At 41.1% G+C, this 22,792-nt stretch overlaps 2 protein-coding genes across 2 annotated transcripts; one reads left to right on the top strand and one right to left on the bottom strand.

Moving 5' to 3' along the window:
• Nucleotides 1-2,017: 2,017 nt before the first annotated feature.
• LOC102701373 (E3 ubiquitin-protein ligase WAV3-like) lies at nucleotides 2,018-4,477 on the bottom strand. The gene is made up of 2 exons (XM_006659722.2): nucleotides 4,261-4,477; nucleotides 2,018-4,170 (listed from the first exon to the last, which is right to left on the bottom strand). The coding sequence occupies exons 1-2, from the start codon at nucleotides 4,475-4,477 to the stop codon at nucleotides 2,270-2,272; spliced, it is 2,118 nt and encodes a 705-aa protein (XP_006659785.2). The 3' UTR covers nucleotides 2,018-2,269.
• Nucleotides 4,478-18,420: 13,943 nt separating this feature from the next.
• LOC102700450 (L-type lectin-domain containing receptor kinase IX.1-like) lies at nucleotides 18,421-20,933 on the top strand. Its single transcript, XM_040526618.1, has 2 exons — nucleotides 18,421-19,862; nucleotides 19,956-20,933. The coding sequence occupies exons 1-2, from the start codon at nucleotides 18,421-18,423 to the stop codon at nucleotides 20,701-20,703; spliced, it is 2,190 nt and encodes a 729-aa protein (XP_040382552.1). The 3' UTR covers nucleotides 20,704-20,933.
• Nucleotides 20,934-22,792: the final 1,859 nt, after the last annotated feature.

Genomic DNA, 22,792 nt, shown 5'->3' with positions numbered 1-22,792 from the left:
AAAAGTATTATTTTTATATTTATTATAGAGATAGTGAGTAGGAAAAAAGGGCAAAATTATGATATATTTATAATCATAGAGTTGTACAACATATGTCCCAAAATAAACTAATTTTTGAGTTTTTGGATAGAACTTTTGACTCATTGTCTTATTTGAAATTTTTTCATGATTAATACTTTTATTGTTATTATATGATAAAATATAAATAGTACTTTATGTGTGACTAATTTTTAATTAATAAATTTTACAAATAAGACGAATGATCAAATGCTTAACCTAGGAAACTCAGAATTTTTTTTTGGGACCGAGTAGTAGGGGTTTTTTTTTACATCGATGATAAAATGAATTGAAAGATGAGTGGCACCGTTGGTGATATCTATTTTTTTTCTTGAGCTTTTGGTGATATTTATTAGTTGGTGTGTAAAGACCCTTAGTTTGTAAAGACCCTTAAATATTAGTGATATTTATTACTTGAAAAAGGACCCTTAGTTAGCAAATTAATTAATAATTCGGTGATTCCGTGGGAGTTCGATCGATAGATAAGTTGTTTGCTTAGGATATGCACATGATATGTTTCTAGAATTCCATATTATTTACTCTGGGTGTACTTAAATTTGGTGCAATTTATTGTAACCAGCTATAATGACTTATATATATGCTTTATTGCTTCCACCTATGACATGTGATACATCTGGCAAGTACGTTGACTGTTTATTGTTTGGGTTTATTCTGGAATGCAATAATCCGATACTTTTGCTTAGTCCTGAAGATGTCATGGAATGACGCGTTCTGCAATTGCAATATGCTGTTGGGTTCGCTTAATTAAGCTTGATGGTGATCATGTCATGGAATGAGCATGGTGGTTAGGGTATTATTATTGGAGGCAGACGCGTAGCGTACACAGTAAACTCGAAGTTCATAACATTTTTTTATATAAAAAACTATGTGATGACAAGTTGACAACTGAACAAGAACAACAAAGTAGATATATAATTAAAATGATTTAAAATGCTTTGCGTGATGAGACTGGCTCTCACGTAGGTGAAACACATCGGGTGTTTTATGTGAAGCGAACGTTTTAGCTGAAGACTGGTATATATTTTAGATTTCATTTTACTTTTTTTTAGTGTTTTATGCAGTCGAGTGTCAGTGTTGCAATCATTGTTTATTGAGTATTGCATCGTACCGAAATATTTGATCAAGTGAGCTGAAATATTTTATAAGTTATGCAACTGTTTTTTTCTATAACATAGCGCATGATTCTTCAGGAGAAATAGTACACCCAAAAGGTAGTATTGTCCCTACCATTTGCTAAAGAAAAATTGCATCGAAATTCGAAGTAACAAAATTTTATTCAAAAACTATCTATGCTTCCTTCGTTCTAAAATATAAATATTTCTAAGATTTAAATTTTGTGCTATAGTATAGGCATTTCTGCACTGATATATTCTCATAATTTTAATTATTTCAATAATTTCAAAGTAAATCAGATGCTTAGAAAGAAAATCTAATCCATTTAAAATTCAAAATTGATCACTACAATGATTTTATAAATAATATTTTGATATCTCCTTATGTTATACTAAACAAGAATAAATACTTATAATTTAGAATATTTAAGAAAGGTAGTACGTAATAACCGAACTGACAAAGTACACAATTTTTATCGAGCAAGAGAGACAAATAAGAAAAAGGGAAGAGCACGTCTCACTGCCTCACTGAAAGGCCAGAAATCCAGCCCATGAGGCCCCAAAATATTAAGGCCGAAGATTACTGACTCCAAACGTAGTAGAAATTGCACAAACAATATATTTCATCTTTCCGCAGTTGTAAGTTGCAACAACTTCTAAGCCAAAATTTAAATTTTAAAAACTTAATTTTATATTTTTTAATCATGCTTTATTTTGTAAATCTTGCAATATGTATATAAAATTTTCACTTGCAAGTTATTTTTTGTTTGTAAAAAACACGGTTTTGGTTTTTCTTCCAGAAAGCGAAACAGCATAATGGTGGCAATTTAGATTCGAAGTACTCCGAACTAGGTAGACAAGGCTCCAAACAAGTTTAAATTTCAGACTTGGGATTAACAAATACAAGCCAAAAACTAATCAAAGTTTTGCCAGCAAAACCAACCAAACTTAACCTAACACACGGTACGATTACAAACAATGGTGCCAATTTTAGGCTCAAAGTACTTAACCATCGCTGTAAACAAATTAAAATCATTAAGATCTTCAAACTGCAGGTGTCTTCTGAGATGATGCCTTCTTCACTTCGAACCAAGCGAGCTTTCCCCGCCATTCTCCCGTTTCTTCCACGACAATTCCATCATGCTCTGCATCGCCGGCGTCGTGTACGCTCCAAATCCGCCGTACGACGGCGGAGCCGGAGCCCCATACGGCGCCGCCGCCGTTGACGCGAACGGCGTCCCTGACGACGAAGAAAACGGTGGCGCCGCAGATCCGAAGAGATGCACCGACGTGGCGCGCTGCTGCTCGTGCGAGATCATGCCGGCGAGCAAGCACGCGCGCCCCGTCTGCTCGTACTCCCGCCTGTCCGCCACTCGGGCGACCAGCTCGCGCACCTCCGACACCAGCGCCGCGCTCCTGGCGTCGCCGGACAGCGCCGTCGCCGATCGGGCCAGCGCCTCCTGCCGGCGGGTGAGTATTGCCTTCGCCGCCGCGTACGCGCCGCGCTCGGCTGCTTCTCGCGCGGCGGCGATGTCTTCGGTTGTCTCCACGCGGATACGCTCTTGCGCCACCTCCATGGACGGCTCCATGTCGGCGGTCACCTCCACTGGCCTTTCCACAACGGTGTCCACGCCGGCGACGACCATCGACTGCCGACTCGCGGTGTCGCGGTAAGTGCAGCTCACCTTGATCAGTTCTGTGGCGTCTTCTCCGGCTCCGGCTACTGGAGCGTCCAAGAACACCAAGAAGCGCCTCTCCTCGTCGGCGTAGAGCTCGCCGACGTCCAAGGAGGCGGCCCGGCCGTCTGCATCGACGAGGCTCGCGTAGCATCCCGACTTGATCGACCTGACGCGCACGCCGGGGTGCGAGCAGGTGATGGCGATGCGCGCCTCCTGCACGGTGACCGAGAGGAGCCCGCCGATGCACTGCGCGAACGCGTCCTGGACGACCGCCTGGTTCTCGATGAAGGAGAACGTGCCGCCGGTTTCCTCCGCGATGGTGTGCATCGCCGCCGCGTCGTGGTCGGTGCCGAAGCCGAACGTGTGAATCGGCAAGCATCGGTCGCCGGCGCGCTTGAAGGAAGGTGGCACGAGGACACTGTAGTTCGTCGTGGTTCCCCCGACGTTGATGGCTCCGTAGCCGTTCAGATTGTACGTGTCCTGACCGTCGGAGAGAAGGATGACGCTGGCGACGGCGTTCCGGTGGCGGCGGCCGTCGAGCACCTCGGCGGCTTCGTCAAGGCCCCTGAGGATGTTCGTCCCGCCGCCCGCAGCGAGCGATTCCACGGCGGTCTTGGCCGAGGCCTTGCCGTTATCCGACATGCGCGTCAGCCGGATCACTCGGCGCGCGTCGCCGGAGAACGAGACGATGCTGAGGCGGTCGCCATGGCCGAGCTGATCAATGACGAACCCCATGGCGCGCTTCAGCAGCGTGAGCTTGTATCCCGCCATGCTCCCGCTCACATCGAGCACCGTGACGAGGTCGACCGGTGTGCGCACCGCCGTCGCCTCCGCGTCGATGCCAGTAGCCTTGATATGAACAAGAACGGCGAAGTTCTCCATGGGCGTGCTCCTCGCGATGGCCGGGAACTCGCAGTGCGTCTTGATGACGAGCGATCCATTGTTTGCTGCAGCCTGGACGGACTCGCCGCCACCGGGTGCCGCCCCCTGTGCCGGCGTCTCCACCGGCTCGTCGTCGTCGTACAACTGGCTCTCCAAGAAGATCCAAGAAGCCTGTGGAGCAGCGGGGAACAAGGTGGACGGCGGCGAAGGGTTAGGTCCCGCCACGTCGCGCCAACGCGCGTTGCAGGCGGGGCAGACGCTCCCGAAGAAGCAGTGGAGGTGGAACCTGTGGTGGCACTCGGACGTGACGGTGGCCTGGCTGGTGTCGATGGCGAAGTGGCATCTGTCGCACGACGGCGGCCATGGCCGGAAGCCTTCAAAGAACCCCATCGCCGGCGGCGCCATCTGTCCAAACAAGCCTGCTGTCTGGAATGGTTGCGGTGGCGTCGGCCACCTAAACAAGCTCGTCTGGGAAGCGTGCTGCGGCGGCGAAGTCGCCGTCGTCTGGCTGCCCGTAGCCTCGGCGGGCGAGGACCCAAAGCGGAAGGTGGTCGGCGGCGGCGCGGCCGGCGAGGTTGTCCACCGCGCGTCGCACGCCGGGCAGACGCCGGCGCCGGAGACGCAGGTAGGGTGGAACTTGTGCGAGCACTCCGCCGTCAAGGCGGGGCGCCACAAGTCGAAGCCGCCGTGGCAGGCGTCGCAGTGCTCTCCTCCTCCCGTCGCCATGGATAATCTCTGAAGAACTCGTTTGATCTCCTCGTATTTATTGGACAATAATCTGTTAGGTTGCAAATGGAACCCTCAACCGACATTAATTTTTTTTATCAAATACTCTTTCTGTACCTACCTAAATGTTTGACGTCGTTGATATTTTTATACACGTTTGACTATTCGTCTTATTCAATTTTTTAAATATATAAAGCTATATATATATAAAGATATTTAACAATAAATGAAATGATATAAAAATAATTAGTAATTCTATATTTTTTAATAAAACAAATAGTCAAACGTGTATAAAAAATCAACGCTGTCAAATACTTAGGGACGGAGGAAATATTAGTTTCGTAATATATTCTTTATTAATCTGAATGTACCAAAGTTTGGTGTGGTTTATGTTTTTGGTATCATACATAATATAATGTTTATATATGCTTTGCATGTACGCAAACGCAATCGGTGAGTTTGAAACTGTGCGTACAACCGGCGCGACGCGGTTGGGGTAGCGTACAGAGTGGTGAAGTGGCTCATTGACTCAAATTACTCGTGCTGATGTGGCGTTGACGTGGCAATTTTTATCATATAAGATGTCTATAAAATGCTATATAGGACCGATCAACGGGAGTGGATTCTAAGCTTTTAAAATTGCATTGGAATCGCTTTATTAGCTTTCTCTGAATATCTCGAGTCAACGAATTCATTTCATCTCGGTATTTATAGGCTAATTTGGTCGGTTGCAAAAAAACTCCATGAACCGATACTTGGGATTGCTTTAGTTACTTCATTGCCAGAAGAAATCCTTTCCAAACTTTAGTGACACTAAAATTTCGGTGTTACTAAATGTCGGTAAGATTGGATGGTGTTTGATTTAAGTCCTTACCAAACTTTAGCTGAAAGTTCCAAGATTACAAAAATTTGGTAGGGTTATGTTGGTAATTGTTTGCCTAGTTTATTACATTCCTAAAATTTGGTAATACCAAAATTTAAAAATATTATCAAAAGTGAACAAGCCGTTGGAGTCACCAAAATCTGGTAACATATCAAATAAGAGCAATTTCATAATTTTTGAGAAGGTATAAGGAGGTACCAAAATTTTAGTGTAACCTCCTGTACATTCTAAGGAAGATAAAATATTCTATCTATTATAATATAAAGACGGGCTTAAAATAAGGCTTCACGTTCACTCTGAGGGCTATAAATTACCACGTTAATCGGAGAAAAAAATATGTACCACTAGATATAACGATATAGATTAATTTAGAGGCTAGAAATTACTACGTAAATCGGAAAAAGATCATACACTGCTAGATCATAATATATATGTTCTAGATTCGTTATAGAAAAGTAAATAGATCATATGGACTGGGCCCGTACGGCGGGTGGATAGCCCGCCCGGCCTCGGCTCCAATACGTCCAAGTGCCAGCCACTGGAAGGTATGTTTTAAAATCCTATTGGTACGCTTGATGCATCGCCTATGAGAGAGAGTCGGACTTGGTCTTGAGCTGTCCGATTTGGTGTTTCTCTCCAGGAACAATTTTGCATAGAAAAGAAAAAAAGAGAAAACGATCAACTGTTTGCTCCTCGAGACGTAGAAAGTTACATATAGACGGGCAACGTAACAACTAGGCAATGACACTTTATATGAGGTATTTAATATAAATAAATAATTAAGTTTAATTAATATTACGAAATAAATACAATAATTGGATGCACCTTTAAAAATATTTAAGTAATATGCACTATATGGACAGCCCAAAAAAAGGCTCCACGATCGCTCTAAAGTCTAGAAATTACCACGTTAATCGAAGAAAAGAAAAATATATGCATCGTTAGATCACGGTGGGTCTAAATTATAAATGTATAGATTAATCCTGGGGCTAGAAAGTACCACGTTAGTCGGAGAAAAAATGCACCGTTAAATCACGGTGGGTCTAGATTATAGCGGTGTAGATTAATCAGAGGAAAAATGCACCGTTAGATCATAGTGGGTCTAAATTATAACAGTGTAGATTAATTGGAGAAAAAGAAAAAATACACATAGTTAGATCACGGTGGATTCCGTGTATATCTCTATTACTCAGGAGAAAAACAAAATCATTGATAGTTGCCGCGTATATCTCTGTTACTCGGGGAAAAAAGAAAATAAAAATCATTGAGAGTCGAAGGTATGTAACTGAATATTTATTCTGAATTTAATAAATTTTATGATAACTGAAAGTAAAGAGTTCATGTTATCTTAAGCGACATGTTTTATTTAACATGAACTTTTAATCTCGATATGATCTATAGTTATGGCAATACAACCCATCTAATCAAAAATCACACAGCTTTTCGTTGACGTGGTAACCTTTTTAGAAAATTAAATATTATGTGGAAAAATCTATACCATTAGATTATAGTAAGTCTAGATTTTGATGGTGTAGATTAATTTAAATCTATGTAGAAATAGAATCATATTTGGAGATATTAGAAAAAAATTTACGGGAACCCTCTCAATTTGGCTACATATATGGAATTGGACTCTTACTTTGTTCAAACAACAACCGTGATAGACTTTAGATTTTATTTTTTTAATTTAATAAATTTTATTAAAAAACTCATGATGCAAAATGTCTAAATTATGCTTTATTATTAATAGTTTGAATTTGGATCGAATAAGGTGTTGAGAAAAACAATACAACAGATACCGGCAGAATTGGCTTCCCAATAATATTCTTATGTTTTTTCCTTTCAATCTTTTTCAAAGATTTCTGATTATTGTTTATGTTATTTGATAAATATTTACCCTATATATTATTTAGGGTAAAGTTTGATCAAGTTAGTCTAGAGTTTAAAATTATATTACCACTTTCAATATTTATATTTTACAATAAAATATAAACTATATTCGATATTATATAAGAAATTTAATAACGAAGCTAGTCGCACAATTTGTACGGGCCATCATGCTAGTTATAATATAAAGACATCCCAAAGAAGGCTCAACGTTCGTTCTAGGGGCTAGAAATTACCACGTTAATCGAAGAGAAAAAAATATAACCGTTAAATCATGGTGGGTCCAAATTATGATGGTGTAGATTAATCGGAGAAAAAAAATCTATAACATTACATCGGAAAACAGGAGAGAAAAAGAAAAGATATTTTGTTGAATCGGACGACTACGAACAAAAAGAAAAAAGGCGGACGGACGATGGACTCCTCGCCACGCCCCGCCTGCCTACGTGCCTGTCTTTCTTGGCCCGGCGAATCCAGAAGGGGCAGAAAAAGCTATCATCACAATTCACAGTATAAATATAATTTGAAAACAACTAACTAGATTAGAAATACAACTTAGAAATTAAAAATAAAGAACAATAAAAAGTTCATGTGTAAATACAGTTTAGAAAAATTTAAATCTCGATTAAAATTTCTAAAATAATTAATATCAAGGAAAGAGTCCATCTATTGATTAATGCGTGCATACGTATATGCATATATATGGTGGATATAGGGCAGGCATTCATCTTTCCTTTTGCTGTGCCGTATATTGGAACGAGCGAGCTTGCTCGGTTTTGCTACCATGATGAGTGAATAAGAAAAGTATGCTAGCTATTTCACATTAAAAAAATCAAACTGTTAGATTATAACTGATGTAGCTTATAACATTTTTGATTGATGGATATTATCATATATAATATACTATTATATCAATAAAAAGAAGATAATAATTGTATATGAAATCCAATTATAGCTTTAAAATATTTTGTGTGAAAAGTAGAATTAAATCTATAGAAATATAATTTAAAATTTTTATATCAGATATAATTGGACATCAATTATCCAGTCCACACAAAATTGTGAGGCTAAAAATTACCACTTTAACCCAAAAAAGGATATTATTCCACACTGTCAGATCCTAGCAGATTTAAATTATAAAGATTAATATTTTAATTAAAGATTGGTAGGACCATCGAAGTAATAATCGATTGAACTAAAGTATAGGCAGAGCCAGTTCTTTCAAACATATTTTGTTGCAAAATGTATTTACTCCAACTTCATATACATTAGTCTATTTAATTCAGCTCTCTAGGCTTAGAGGTTAATTACTTCTCTATATTTTAATTATGATTGTTTGACTCTTAAACTCGATGTTACAATACAATTGTATATATGAAAACATAAGAGCTATATCAATTGAGCTTGGCTGATAAGCTCTAGAAAATGGATAAAAAACAATATTGATATATAGATAAATATCTATGTTATCGATAGTGGCAGCATCAGTGATGGTATCATACAAAATGTACAAAATGGAGTTAAGTGTAATTACAAATGAACTCAATATTACAGTGACTATAGACAAGCTCAAGGACACATGAAATAGTGTTGTATGGGATCCTGAGAGAGATTAAAGAAGGCAAGATAGCTCGAGCAGCGCAACATGCAAGAGCGAGGACAGAAGCGCCATTAGTGTCAAGTAATCTCGAGAGGGTGATTTTTGGTATGGTCTCACGGGCAACAATGTATTGTTGTAAGATTAGGCGGTCTTGCAGAGGAGAAAGAAAGGGGTGCGAGGCTGGAGGGAAAGAAAGGACAAATGAGTAGTTTAGCTATTTCGTTCTGTGATTTTTGATAAGTCAAATAAAGTGGAAAACTAATAAAATCGACAACTATAGATGAGCGGAGGTAACTTTCGCTTATCAACCATTTTAATAGAGCTAATTTTGCAAACATATAAATATTAAATATAATTAAAATGGACAACAATTAAGTGAAGTAAACAATATATATTAATATGTTTTTATACTATGAATAACAAAAAGTACACAAAGATTAAATATAAACTAAATCTAGCCACGTAAATGCGCGGGCCACCTACTAGTTATAATATAAAGACAGCCCGAAAAGAAGACTCCACGTTTGCTCTGGGGGTTAGAAATTACCACGTTAATCAGAGAAAAATAAGAAAATAAATAACCGTTGGATTGTGATAAATCTATATCGATGGTTGTGATTTATCATGACATATCTAGATTATATGGTCTAGATTTATTATATAAAAGAAAAGCAAATATATTATATATGGACTAGGCCCGTACGACTAGGGGATAGCCTTGCGCAAGAAAACGATCGATCTACGTATTCTTGATCGATCTGACACGCACTAGAGAAGTGCGACGAGGACCTCAAGACGCTGCGGCAGATCATTGCCATTGAGATGCGCTCAGCCGCCGCGTCCGATGTCCTGACGCCAGAAGCCACAGTCAAGGGATCAGACGACCGGTGGAAGCCATCGTCGACAACGCAGATGGCGTGGTCCGAGGAGCATTACCCAAGTCCTGACTCCGTGCTGGACACCGTAACCTCCCTGAGATTCCCATGCAGGAAGCGGTCGTCTCCCTGCACGGATCTCAATGCAGATCGCAAGCTCAGCTACGGTATCGCCGCCGTCGGATCGAAGGTCGTGAAGCCCTGATGAATTAATAATAATTCGCTCCTATACGATAAATATTTGTGGAGATGACGAGGATGAGGAACGAGATGGACGGCGGCATAATGAAGTTCACCGACGACGACCTCTCCAACCTCACCCTCGCCGACATCAACAACCTCGAGCAGCAGCTCGAGTTCTCCGTCACCAAAATCCGCGCCAGAAAGGCAAGTATATGTATATATACATGTATGAATCAATCATATTGATCGTTCATAATTCAGAACGATCAATTTGATTATGGTCCAAATGCTATTGATTAATTAATGCGCGGACTTTTCTTTCTAAAATATATACATAGCGCTATAGCAGTAACATATCCATTGGATTAACATATAAACATATATAGTATCATACATGTATATATACGACGGACATAAGTCATCCTTTCATCTTTCCTTTTGTTGCACCATATATTGAAACGAGTGAGCTAGCTCCGTATAGTGAAAAAGCAAAGTATGCTAGCAATTTTAGATTAATCAAAGAAAAATAATTAAACTATTAGATTATAACTGATGTAGATTATAAAAATTTTGTATTTGATGTATATTATCATATAAAAATACAATTATATCAACAAAAGAAAGATAAAAATTTTATATGAAATCCAACTATACCTTTAAAAGGTTTTGTGTGGAAAGTAGAATTATATCTATGAAAATATAATTTAAAAATTTTATATCGCGTATAATAGAATATCAATTATCCACATTCATAAAAAAGGGATATTATTCCAAGCCGTTAGATCATAGTAGATCTAGATTATAAATATTGATATTTTAATTAAAATATGTCTAAAATTTTGACTTGGTTGATTTTTTTACATATGGGAACTCTGAGATATTACTGTTTTGACGATGAATCCAACTCTATTTTTTTTGTTCTAAGAGTTGGATGTGAAATCCAATTATATTATCGGTTTTATATATATACCATATATAATAAAAAAATAGAATATATATATATATATACATATATAATCCAATTTTGTTTTAAATATATACACAGTATGATCGTGCTAACTATATATAGATTTTAATGGTTGAGACCAAGGAATATATATATAAGTAAAGAAAAAGACAGCTGTGCATATCCTATTTGAAGCCGTAAGCTCTCATTGAGTCCTTGCTCACTGTTTTGCTACGGTACGAAAATTTTAAAGATATACAAGATTAATATTCTATGAAGTTATGACAAGAAAAATAGAGATAAAAAAAAGAAAGATCACACTCATCATCGTAGTATCCCATTGTAGTTAAAACAGTAATTATATTTTATAGATACAAATAATCTAAAGTAATAATTGGATCTAGCCCACAAATGCGGGTCTACCCTGCTAGTTGCTCTTCAAATGAACCATCATACTTCCGTATCCCTTTGAATAATTTTCAAGGCCTATACCAAAATTCCGTGATTAGTCAAATATATCGCAGAAGTCAACACAATTTTATGGTTGATGAATATGAACCGGATTCAAGTATATTTTTCCTCCAATAAATACCGGAGTATGTTAACGACGGGCCCAATCGATCTTCCAGCCCATGTCAACCATCCCAAATTCTCTGGCCAAGTGGCCCAACACAGTTAATCAATCAGGCCCAGAAAACAGAAGTGATCCAACCAAAGATGAGAACAGCAATACTCCCTCGAAAAAAAACCCCGAAGGATTGATTGGTCATCTATTCTACTCCTTTCGTCCTATTAAAACTTAATCTAGTATTGGATATGAAAAATTATAGTTTTATAAATCTGGACGTATCTGTTTAGATTTATTATATTAGGATGTGTTACATCCCATGTCAGAATCATTTTTTTGGGATGGATGATGTGTCACGTCCAGTGCTAGAATAAATTTTTTTTGGATGGTGGAAGTAAATGTCTTAACTGATGTGAAAGGGTAAGGTGCACAGGTGGCGAGGCAGGCGAGGTAGAAGATGGCGGAGGCGGCGGCGTCGCCCTGCTCGCCGCCGGCCAAGTAGCTCCTCTTGAATCTTCTCCCTTGATGCTCCTTGGCGCTGCTGCACTGCAGCATCTTCTTCTTGATAGCCATGATCGCTTCCCGACCTCGCCGTCGGCGGCTCTTCCTCCACCTGCTGCCACCCATGGCGCCTTCTTCTTCGCCTGCTCCCGGCTTCAGCCTGAACATGTGCTGCACCATCTTTTCCTAGGATTTTATCTGCTCTGTCACTGACAGAGATGGACACCTGCATGGTGCTATAGCTAGCTCCTCCTTTTATAGCTAGAGATCACACGGCCGGGTGGCTGCTTTATCTGAATAAGTGTATCCCCGTGCATGGACCAGGCAGCATATGCAGCTGCATGGAGCAGACCAGCGACCGTTAACTTTGGGATCGAGCAATATTTGCATGGTGTATTAAGTGTGTCTCGTCGGAAGGAAAGTAAATGGATGATTAAAGTCAAATGATATATTTATAAATAAAAAATAATTTATAAATAAAACTTTTATATACGTGTTCGAAGCCAAAACTGAAAAATAAACTATGATAAAAACTTCTAAATCAACTCTAAATTTATATTTGAAAAATTAAATTTTAGGTTATAGGTATAAACGAAAACGAAAAGATAGGGCACAAAAATGGGCAAGATTCATTGCATGCATGCATCTCAAGTGACAGCAGAATTATCGAGGAGGTTGGTCCGAATTAGAGCAAGTTCAATAGTATAGTCAATTGTCTCCAATTCATCTATAGTTAATTTAATAGTCAATTTATACAATAGTTACCTACAAAACATTAGTACATGATCCCACATATCATACACATGCTGTGTCTTGGAGTCCGTGTACAGCTGCTTACAAATTAGTAGCCTACATCTCTTCTCTCTCCCCTCTTATCTCTTTAAAATATGCTTATAGCTGGTTTATATCCTCCTATTGTACCTGCTCTTAATTAACATGCATGGATGTACCACGGATTAATTGATTAATTAGTTTTGGCTAATTAAATTTAATTAGCTAGAGCCAACAAGGGGAGAAAAATTCCTTCAGTTCATGCATGCGTGCATCGAAACGATATGATCCAGGCGTGATGGACCGATCGATATGCATCCATTGGTTTTAAGATTCTCTGTTTTGCGCGTGTTAAATAAACTGTTACACCGGGGCAGGCGTAACGGGATTCCGCTGACTTAAATCAGAGGGGCTAACATGTGAGCCCGTGGGCGGTGGGGTTCACATGTTAGCGACCCACGTCTCTCTAACTTGAGTCAGAGAAACCTCGTCCGGGCAAGCGTGTGTTCAATTCTGTCTGCAGTATCATCGGCAGTGCCAGGAACTGAATTGATAGGTCCCCGGGGAGTAGTAGTACACGTCCGCCCCCCTCGAGAGATGAGCAGCAAGATTTCATACGTCTTGCTATAGACGAATTGGGCACCATGGGTGTCCTGCAGCGTAAAGCGAGTTAAATAGTATAGCTAACTACTAGCTCTAATTCATTTATAGCCAACTAATAGCCAATTCATACAATAGCTAGCTACAAAATATACACTACTATGTCCCGCATGTTATATACATACTGTATCTTGGAGTCCGTGTGTAGCTGGCTATACATTTATAGCTCACTCTCCTTCTCTCTCCTTTCTTACCTCCTTATAATATGTTTGTAGTCAGCTTATAGCCTGCTATTGTACCTGCTCTAAAGCAAACTGCAGGAAAAGCTACCCAGGTGTCTGATTGCCGCTCATAAGCTACAGGACTCCACGCGTCGACGCTCAGTAGGTGAGTTACTTGAAGCCCTCGTCTTTTCTCTTTTATTTATGCTATAAGCTAAAATTTAAATTTTTAACCTTAAATTTGGTGTTGATTTTAGGCTTTTTTATCGATTTTTCCGCTTGGACTTTAGATCACTAAGAATACCTATATAAACTTTTTATTCATAAATTATTTTTTGTTTACAAATATATCATTTGTGTTTTATCATGAAAAAACAAACAATCATCCCTTTAATTAGGGCCTCGCTGGGCTAGGATTTTGGGAAGAGCTGAGTAGTAGGAAAAAAGTTAATTTCTCTCCCTACCTATATATTGTCCGACTTTGATTTTAGTAGGGATAAAAACAGTACGAAAAATTCCGGCTATTTTTTTTATTAATGACCGATTTTATTCGGCGTCTATGTTCAAATAGTTCTGATAATGTTTGAAAAATTTCTAAAAGCCCAAAAAACCTCTACTGGAGCAGCCCATTAGCCCACTTGCAGACAAGGTCAATCTCAGCCTCCACCTCGAACTCCACTTCTCCTAGTTGCCACCAGCAGAGATGGTGGAGAGATAGGGAGGAGAGAGAAGAGAGGCGAGCAGAGATGGTGGAGAGATATGGGAAGGGAGAGAGAAGAGAGGCGAGGAGGAAGCAAATGGTGTCATTGACATTTAGGCCTCACATAGGGCCCACTATATTTTTTATTTCATTTGTTCTTGCTATATAGAGAGACACCATATTTAAGAAATAATATATTAAATAGACGTCATATAAGATAAAATCACTCAGGGAGTTAAGGCATTGATAGGGGGGGGGGGGGGAGTATCTATATCTGTTTTGTGGTCAGGTGGAAATCAGATTTTGCCAATAGTTGAACCAAAATAGACTTTCTTTCCAGACGACTACATACGGTGGTTGCAGTTGCAGTGCAGGTCTTCCACTATGGCCAAGCTCAACCGAGACGCCACTCTGCATTTTGCATCTCCACCCGAATTGCTGCTGCTGCTGATCAACAGCAACGGGCATCTCGGCAGGTCGAATTTGGCGAGACAGAGAGGGAAGCAGTACGTGTACAACAAACAGCAACAACTAAATAACTACCGAGACTCGAAATTTTTTTTAACCTATTTAATAAATAATTTTGTTACTAAACCTCGGAAAAAAATATTTTCACTTTATGAACCTTTTGGACATGCCAATGTTAGCGGCATGGCAAAATAACGCTGTCACGCAGAGTATTTGGCATGGGCACCAACATGGGATCATTGTCTTGCCACGCCGGTAATGCGTGGCAGCGTTATCTGCCACACTAATATTGGTGGCGTGTTTATACGGTGAAAATATTTTCTCTAAGGTTTAGTAATAAAATTATTTATTAAAAAGTTTTAAAAATAAAGAAAATCCCCGAGACTCGGAGTGTGATGGACGGTTTGGTCCTGAATTCTCGATCAACCGGCAGAAAATGTCAGCCATAGCAGCAGCGTATAAACACAGATTTTTCTCATTAGTTATTTATTTATGGTCCTTAATTAACCTGGATGGGTATATTTCAATCGCTTTAACCATTCAGGACCAAACACCATCTGGCTTGTTCCTCGCGTATTTATAGTCACATTACACCCAGCATTTGAAACGCGAAAAGTGAAACGTGGAAAAGAATCATGTCACCTTCTTCGAGTCTTTTTCATCACATACGTGTGCCACTACCGTCGTCCTCCTACCCACCAGCTCCAGTGAGCAACTTTAAACTAAACCGAATAAGAACTATCAATTACTTTAAACTAATCATATAGGAGTAAAAATCCTAATAGGTTACATGGAAAAGGAAAAAACCGTGACCGACAACACGCGCAGTATACATAGGAGAACACTCGACTCTCTACAGAAATTAGGGGTGATCGTTTGTAAAAAAAAAAAGGCTAAACAACATATTAAAAAATAATTTATGAATAAAAATTTTATATATTTATTCTTACCGATCTAAAACCCAAGGCTAAAAATAAACTTCGGTGAAAAAATCTATAGGAAAAAATTAAAAGATGAGTGTGCAAGTGTTTTTCAACACGTACATGTGCCCGATAACACGCGCAGTACGCGTTTCGTGTTTCCAACTGTTAGAAATTTCAACTTGAAATGCGCTTTTATTTTCGAGATTTGCTTCAGTCCAACAAAAAATATGTCAAGCTATCGGTACCTCACGTAACCAAATCGTTTCTGATCGTTGGATGTAACGATGTCTATTCTGCTTAGCTAGATCCAATGGTGAAAAACGATTTAGTGCCGTGAGATACTGTACCTCGAAATACTTTTTATTAGATCGGAGTAAACCTCTGAATCAATAGTTCTATTTTATGTAGAAGAAGTCTTGAGTTAATTAAGGAGAAACACGGGATAAGGTCAAAGCCTGAGCACAGCAGTCTTTAATTCCAGGTGAAACAGGCGCAGATTAATTAGCAGAGACTACTTCCATCACGCCAGTGTGGGAGCGTGCAATTCCGCGTCATTGTTCATTTGTTTTCTTCTTTCTAACTCTATGGATTGACCGCTTCACAAGTTCACATAACCTTTGGAACTTGACCGACCACTGCAATCTATTACCCTTTCATGCCGCGTTCGGCTGTCCCCCGTTCAACGGGAGAGGCCACCGTGGGCTCTATCGAGTCTATTTTTTAATTATATATATATATATATATATATATATATATATATATATATATATATATATATATATATATATATAAAGGCAGAGTCAGGTGTGATTTCTTCATTAATGTAAAAAATATTTTTATTAAACTAGTTTTCTTTTTATACATTTTATGCTAGAAAGTTTTCTTTAATAAATGCTAAGAGTCGACTCTAAGTCATTGTCATGCATGACAATAGTTTTTCTCTCTCCTTCCCTCTCTTTCCTCCACATCATCAAATTTGCTTACGTGACGATTAAGAGAGTAAGCTAATAGAGACCTCTTTGTACGTGACTTTAATAATCCAGATTCTCTTGCTTTCCACACATACGTTTTCTAAACGGTTAAACTGTGTGTTTATCATCCTTATCCTTCAGTAAAATACATCTAAGTATCAAAATTTATATTTTAATTTTTTATATCTCGAGATACAAAAGTACTTGGAGTATCAAATTTTACGCTATAGAATATAATATCTCTCGGTATTTTATTAAAGATAATAAAATTGTTTTTCTAAGAATGATAAAATTATTTTAAAACATATATATTCATTCATAAATAAATCTAGAGAAAGCAAAATATAATTGTAGAGAGCTGCAAGTCCAAAAAAATTTTCCCAAAAACATTACATCGAATCTTTGGACAGCTAAATGAAGTATTAAATATACATGAACATTAAAACTAATTACATAGTTACGGGGGGAATCGTGAGACGAATCTTTTGAGCCTAATTAGGACATGATTAGCCATAAGTGCTACAGTAACCAACATGTGCTAATGATTGATTAATTAGACTCAAAAGATTCATCCCGTGGTTTCCAGGCAAAATCTGAAATTTGTTTTCCTATTTATGTCTAAAAACCCCTTCCGAAATCCGGTCAAATGTTCGATTTGACATATCTAGCAAAAATTTTTGCCAGGTAAACAACCCCGGCGGATTCAGCCGCCGGCGATGCTCTTCACCCAGGCGAAGTGAAGCATGGTGTTTTTTATAGCTAACTAGATCCAATTTATTTATAGTCAATCTAATAGTTATTAATATATTATCTAATATATCATATACATAATGTGTCTTGAAGCCCATGCTATAGTTAGCTACAAATTAATAGTCTACTACTCTTTTTTTATCTCTTTAAAATATATTTACGGCTGGCTTGCCTGCTATTACTCCTGCTCTCAGAGAACCCGACGGCGTCGGTGTAGATCGGTCGCTGTTTCTTAACACGCATATTAGACTGTTTCCATCATTTTTCATCATAGCTTGTCACATTTTTCTTAACATCCTTTATTTTATGCCTGTAAGCTACTGCCTCTGTGTCCCATAGTATATAGAATTCGGACTATTTACTTATAATTTTTGACCATTCGTTTTATTTAAAAATTTAGTGTAAATATATTTTATAATCCTTTTCGTTTGTAAATTTATCGTTTGAGTTACCACACCATACGAAAAAAAAACTTTCTTTTGGCAGCCAGACACCACGCCACCAATTAAAAGTAAGTAAAAATCAACTATCTTCCCTGTCGACGTCCGACTGCAAGTGAAAATTGATTTTTGTTGGCGGAACGGCATAATGCAACTGCCAGCGGATATTGATTTCCAAGTTTTGTTTTCTTAGGTGTGAAAATAATCATTTTTAAAAAAATTTTAGCCGTCATCTATAACACAACTTTACATCCTAATTGATAATTTATGCAATTTTTTTAGATTAAATTCATAAGTATGTGATTTGTGGGATTCAAATCCAAGACCTTTGATAATAAAACAAATAAAAATTTAATAGCTATGTAATTTTTTTAAGTGAGACAAGAGCTAAAACATAGATCCAAAAGTAACGATGTTAAATAAAAAAAAGATACTATCATACTAGTGATTTAATGAAACCTATTTGGGTGTTATAGTTGTTGCAAAACTGGTTAAACTTTGAGACATGTTTCATAGAATAAGCCGAAAATGAAGTCGTTGCCCGGGCGGGACGACTCGTTCTTCAGTCTTGACTATGTTAAGAGCCTCAAGATTCTCAACTCGACGGCGTCCAGACTCCCGACTCCGCTCCAATCCAAGCTGATCAGCTGGCGGCGATGGCCGGCTGCTCGCTGATCACATCGGCGACCGTGTGCTCTGCCGGCCTCATCTTCTTCTCCGTCTGCTACCTGGCTCCGGCTCCCGTCGCCGCCTTGTCCTTCAACTACACCAACTTCACCCGGGGCGACGAGAACGCCATCAAGCGCGAAGGCCAGGCCTCCATCGACGCCAGTGCCGGGCTGATCGACGTCACCGCGAACAGGATCACGGGCATAGGCGGCAGCGTAGGGCGCGCGTACAACGCCCAGCCGATGCTCCTCTGGGACAAGGACTCCGGCGAGGTGGCCAGCTTCACCACGCGCTTCTCCTTCGTCATCCAACCCGTGCAACAGGAAGGCGGCATCAACAACAAGGGCGCCGGCATGGCCTTCTTCCTCGCCGCCTACCCTTTCCCAGATGCCGCCAGGTCCGGTAGTTACAACCTCGGCCTAACCGACCAAAGCGTGGACACCATTGCGGCCGGCGACGGCCGGTTCGTGGCGGTGGAGTTCGACACCTTCAACAACACCGAAGTGAAAGACCCCGACGACACCTATGACCACCTAGGCATCGACATCAACTCCGTCATATCCAGCACCAACGTGAGCTTGCCGAACTTCAGCCTCACCGGGAACATGACCGCCGTGATCAAGTACGACAACGTCACGAGCATCCTGGCTATGGCGCTACAGCTCGATGATAGCCGAAACATGAACTACAGTCTTAGCTATAAGGTCGACCTCAAGAGCGTGTTGCCGGAGAAGGTCTGCGTTGGATTCTCCGCCTCCACGACCACATCCGTCGAGCTGCATCAGGTGCGTTCTTGGTATTTCAGCTCGTCAATGGAACCAAAGACGGCGCCATCACCACCACCAGTAGTGCCACCACCTTCGATGCCAGTCACGGCACCAACCACCTCAGGTTCCGTACGCGGCGGAGTCGTAGCGGGCGCCACCGTCGGTGCAGCACTGTTCGCCGTGCTCCTCTTCGCTACGGCAGCGGTCTTTGTCCGGCGACGTCTGAGCAAGAGAAGGAGGGAAGAAGCAGAGGAGGCAGAGAACAGAGGCTCCGACGACGACGACGAGCCTATCGTGGAGATCGAAATGGGGACAGGGCCAAGGCGGTTCCCATACCACGACGTCGTCGAGGCGACGAAGAGCTTCGCCGCCGAGGAGAAGCTCGGGCAGGGCGGCTTCGGTTCGGTGTACCGGGGCTACCTGAGAGAGCAGGGCCTCGCCGTCGCCATTAAGCGCTTCGCTAAAGACTCCTCCAAGCAAGGGAGGAAGGAGTACAAGTCTGAGATCAAAGTGATAAGCCAGCTGCGCCACCGCAACCTGGTGCAGCTCATTGGCTGGTGCCATGGCCATGGCGAGCTCCTCCTCATCTACGAGCTCTTCCCCAACCGCAGCCTCGACATCCATCTCCACGGCAATGGCACCTTCCTCACATGGCCAATGAGGTTAACTTCATCTCCATTGCTACGATGTCAAAGTAATTCGTGTATGTTTTTTGTGAGATTAAACCCCATTAACTTGGATTTCATCTGCCACAGGGTCAAAATTGTTCTTGGAATCGGATCAGCCCTCGTCTACCTCCATGAGGAGGGGGAGAAATGCGTCGTGCACCGAGACATCAAGCCGAGCAATGTCATGCTGGATGAGTCCTTCGGCGCCAAGCTGGGCGACTTCGGGCTCGCGAGGTTCATCGACCACGCCGCCGGGATGCAAACCATGACCGCCGTGTCGGGGACGCCGGGCTACGTCGATCCCCAGTGCATCATCACCGGCAGAGCAAGCGCCGAGTCGGACGTCTACAGCTTCGGCATCGTCGTGCTCGAGGTGGCGTGCGGGAAGAGACCGATGAGCCTCATTGACAGCGACAACCTCCGGCTGGTCGAGTGGGCATGGGACATGTACGGCAAGGGGGAGGTTCTCGCCGTCGCCGACGAGCGGCTTGACGGCATGTACGACGCGGCGGAGCTGGAGCGTGTCGTCGCCGTCGGGCTCTGGTGCGCGCACCCTGACCCGGCCATGCGGCCGCCTATCAAAGACGCCATGGCTATGCTCCAGTCCGGTGGGCAGCTGCCGGCGCTGCCGGCCAAGATGCCCGTGCCGATGTACACTTCGCCGGCGATCTCGGTGGAAGGGCTCTTCGCGTCATCTGTAGGGTTGTCTTCCTCAAGTGCGACGCAGTCGTCGTCGACGGCGAGTGGCTATGGCACTCACACCTCCGCTTCCTCCGACACGTCCTCCTCAGCTGGTCTGAAGGACTCATCTTCGTTGCTCAGACATCAATACTAATAATGTTCAGATCATTTATTTGTTCTTGATTTAGATTTTCTCTTTGGAGTCGCCTAGAAAGTTTTTTTATGCCATTTTCTCTTCAATCGAACTCCCCATATGTCTACGAACATGAAAAACTTTTCATGGTTGCCGTGAATGCCATAGTGCTTTTAGACCTTGTTCGGTTAGAGGGGAATTGGACGGAATTAGACCACAACCCCGTGGATTTCTCCCCCGTGGAATAAATCTCGGCCCACAGAAAAATCGTTGTTTGGTTAAGCCTAGTCAGGGTTCTAGCCTGGCTTATCCTGGGATTTTTCCGTTGTATTTGCCGAGGAATTAATCCTCTCCATCGGTGGTATGAAAAAAATCCCGACATCTTGTATGATAATGTGTAAAATCTCAACATGCTACTTTCTATAAATTCTTTCCAAAACGAACGAATGTTTTTATGGAATGGATTATGGGAAAATTGAGAATTCAAATCTCATAGGGATTGGGTGATACGGGAGAGGTTCACCCATTCCTCCCCGGAATAGATTTCTCTTGATAATTAAATCCCAACTAACCGAACAAATTCTTAAAGTGCTTGGGATTGTTGAAGATGAAAAACTTTCTCAAGTTCTTTTGGTTTGACACAGCTCATTAGAACGGCGACAAAGACCGGATATGGGGATCAATTCGAAACAGCTCTGAAAATTCCAGTTCATCTATTTTTTCTTATACAGTTGCTTGACGAAACGAGAGACAGTAAGAGCAGCAACATGAAGCATGTATGAAAAGTATTTTTTTCTCGACCCATTTTTTGAAGTTGTGAATTCAGTGGTGTGATATTAATATGCTTTTTTGATGATGCCATATATGCCTACGGATCTTGTAGGCTGAAATATATCTTCGAATGATACTTGATTCTGATAATTACGAAGAGTTGTTCATCCATTTGAGTCAGAAAAAGAAAAGTTACAGGAGACAACAAAAGTCACATTTCAACAGCCTCCACACGTTATCTCGCACGAGGTAGATTCTGAAATTAATTAAAGAAAAATAAAAAAAAATCAATCGAACAAAATAAAAAAAATACACGTACACATGTCAGCTTTGGAATTGAAAAAGATCAATCCTATAGAACTACTTCACGTGTATAGACAGCTAGCTGCCTAGCTGCTGTTAACAACTACTGCACGTTGCTGGCTAGCTGTAAAGTAATATGAAAATCGGAGATCAACTGAAATACGATTTAAAAAAATTATAAAATTAGAAAGCAATTAAAAGATGAGTCACGTGGAAATAAAATTTCCAAAAATATAAGATTCAGATAAAAATTACACTGACACATGTCGGATTTAGAATCGAAAAAGATCAATGTTATAGAACTACTTTCACGTGTATAGACAGCTAGCTGCCTAGCTGCCGTTAACAACTACTGCACGTTGCTGGCTAGCTGCAAAGTAATACTCGGTAGGAAAAATTAGAGATCAACTCGACGGCGTCCAGATTCCCGACTCTGCTCCAATCCAAGCTGATCAGCTGGCGGCGATGGCCGGCTGCTCGCTGATCACATCGGCGACCGTGTGCTCTGCCGGCCTCATCTTCTTCTCCGTTTGCTACCTGGCCGTGGCTCCCGTCGCCGCCTTGTCCTTCAACTACACCACCTTCACCCAGGATTGTTAGGATCTAGTTGGGCCGCACGTGGGCTAGGATGGCCAGGTTGCAAGCAGAGTGTTGGCAAGCACAAGAAGCAACAATACATCTGCTTATAGATTTTTTTGAATTTTAGTTATTAAATATTTTACAAATTTAATTTTAAATTTCAAAAACTCACATAACTAACCTCCTAACGTCCTCTAGGAGGGCGGAATGCCGATGTGGCAAACGGCCACCTGGCCCGGAGGGACGGCCGGCAACGGCACGTCGGGCCGGGGCTAAATGCAAAATGCCCATGCGCGCCCCAGGAACTTTTCACAATCGAACCACGGTTTGATACATATATGTATAACATATGTAATTGTTTAATCATAAATACTCCCTTGACTCATACTGCCACTCTGTTCTATCCTAGAGACTAGAGGTCGAATTCTCGTAGCAGCATATTGGAGATTTGACCTCT

Source organism: Oryza brachyantha, chromosome 8, assembly GCF_000231095.2.
Source record: "Oryza brachyantha chromosome 8, ObraRS2, whole genome shotgun sequence".
Taxonomy (NCBI): Eukaryota; Viridiplantae; Streptophyta; class Magnoliopsida; order Poales; family Poaceae; genus Oryza; species Oryza brachyantha.
Note: the sequence above shows the minus strand (reverse complement) of the source record. Positions and strands in the feature narration are given on the sequence as shown.

Coding starts and splice junctions, on each gene's coding strand:
- LOC102701373 (XM_006659722.2), bottom strand. CDS start 4,477: ATGGCGACGGGAGGAGGAGAGCACTGCGACGCCTGCCACGGCGGCTTC. Junction 4,171..4,260: donor GCCCGCCGAGGCTACGGGCA/GCCAGACGACGG, acceptor TCCAGACAGCAG/GCTTGTTTGGACAGATGGCG.
- LOC102700450 (XM_040526618.1), top strand. CDS start 18,421: ATGGCCGGCTGCTCGCTGATCACATCGGCGACCGTGTGCTCTGCCGGC. Junction 19,863..19,955: donor TTCCTCACATGGCCAATGAG/GTTAACTTCATC, acceptor CATCTGCCACAG/GGTCAAAATTGTTCTTGGAA.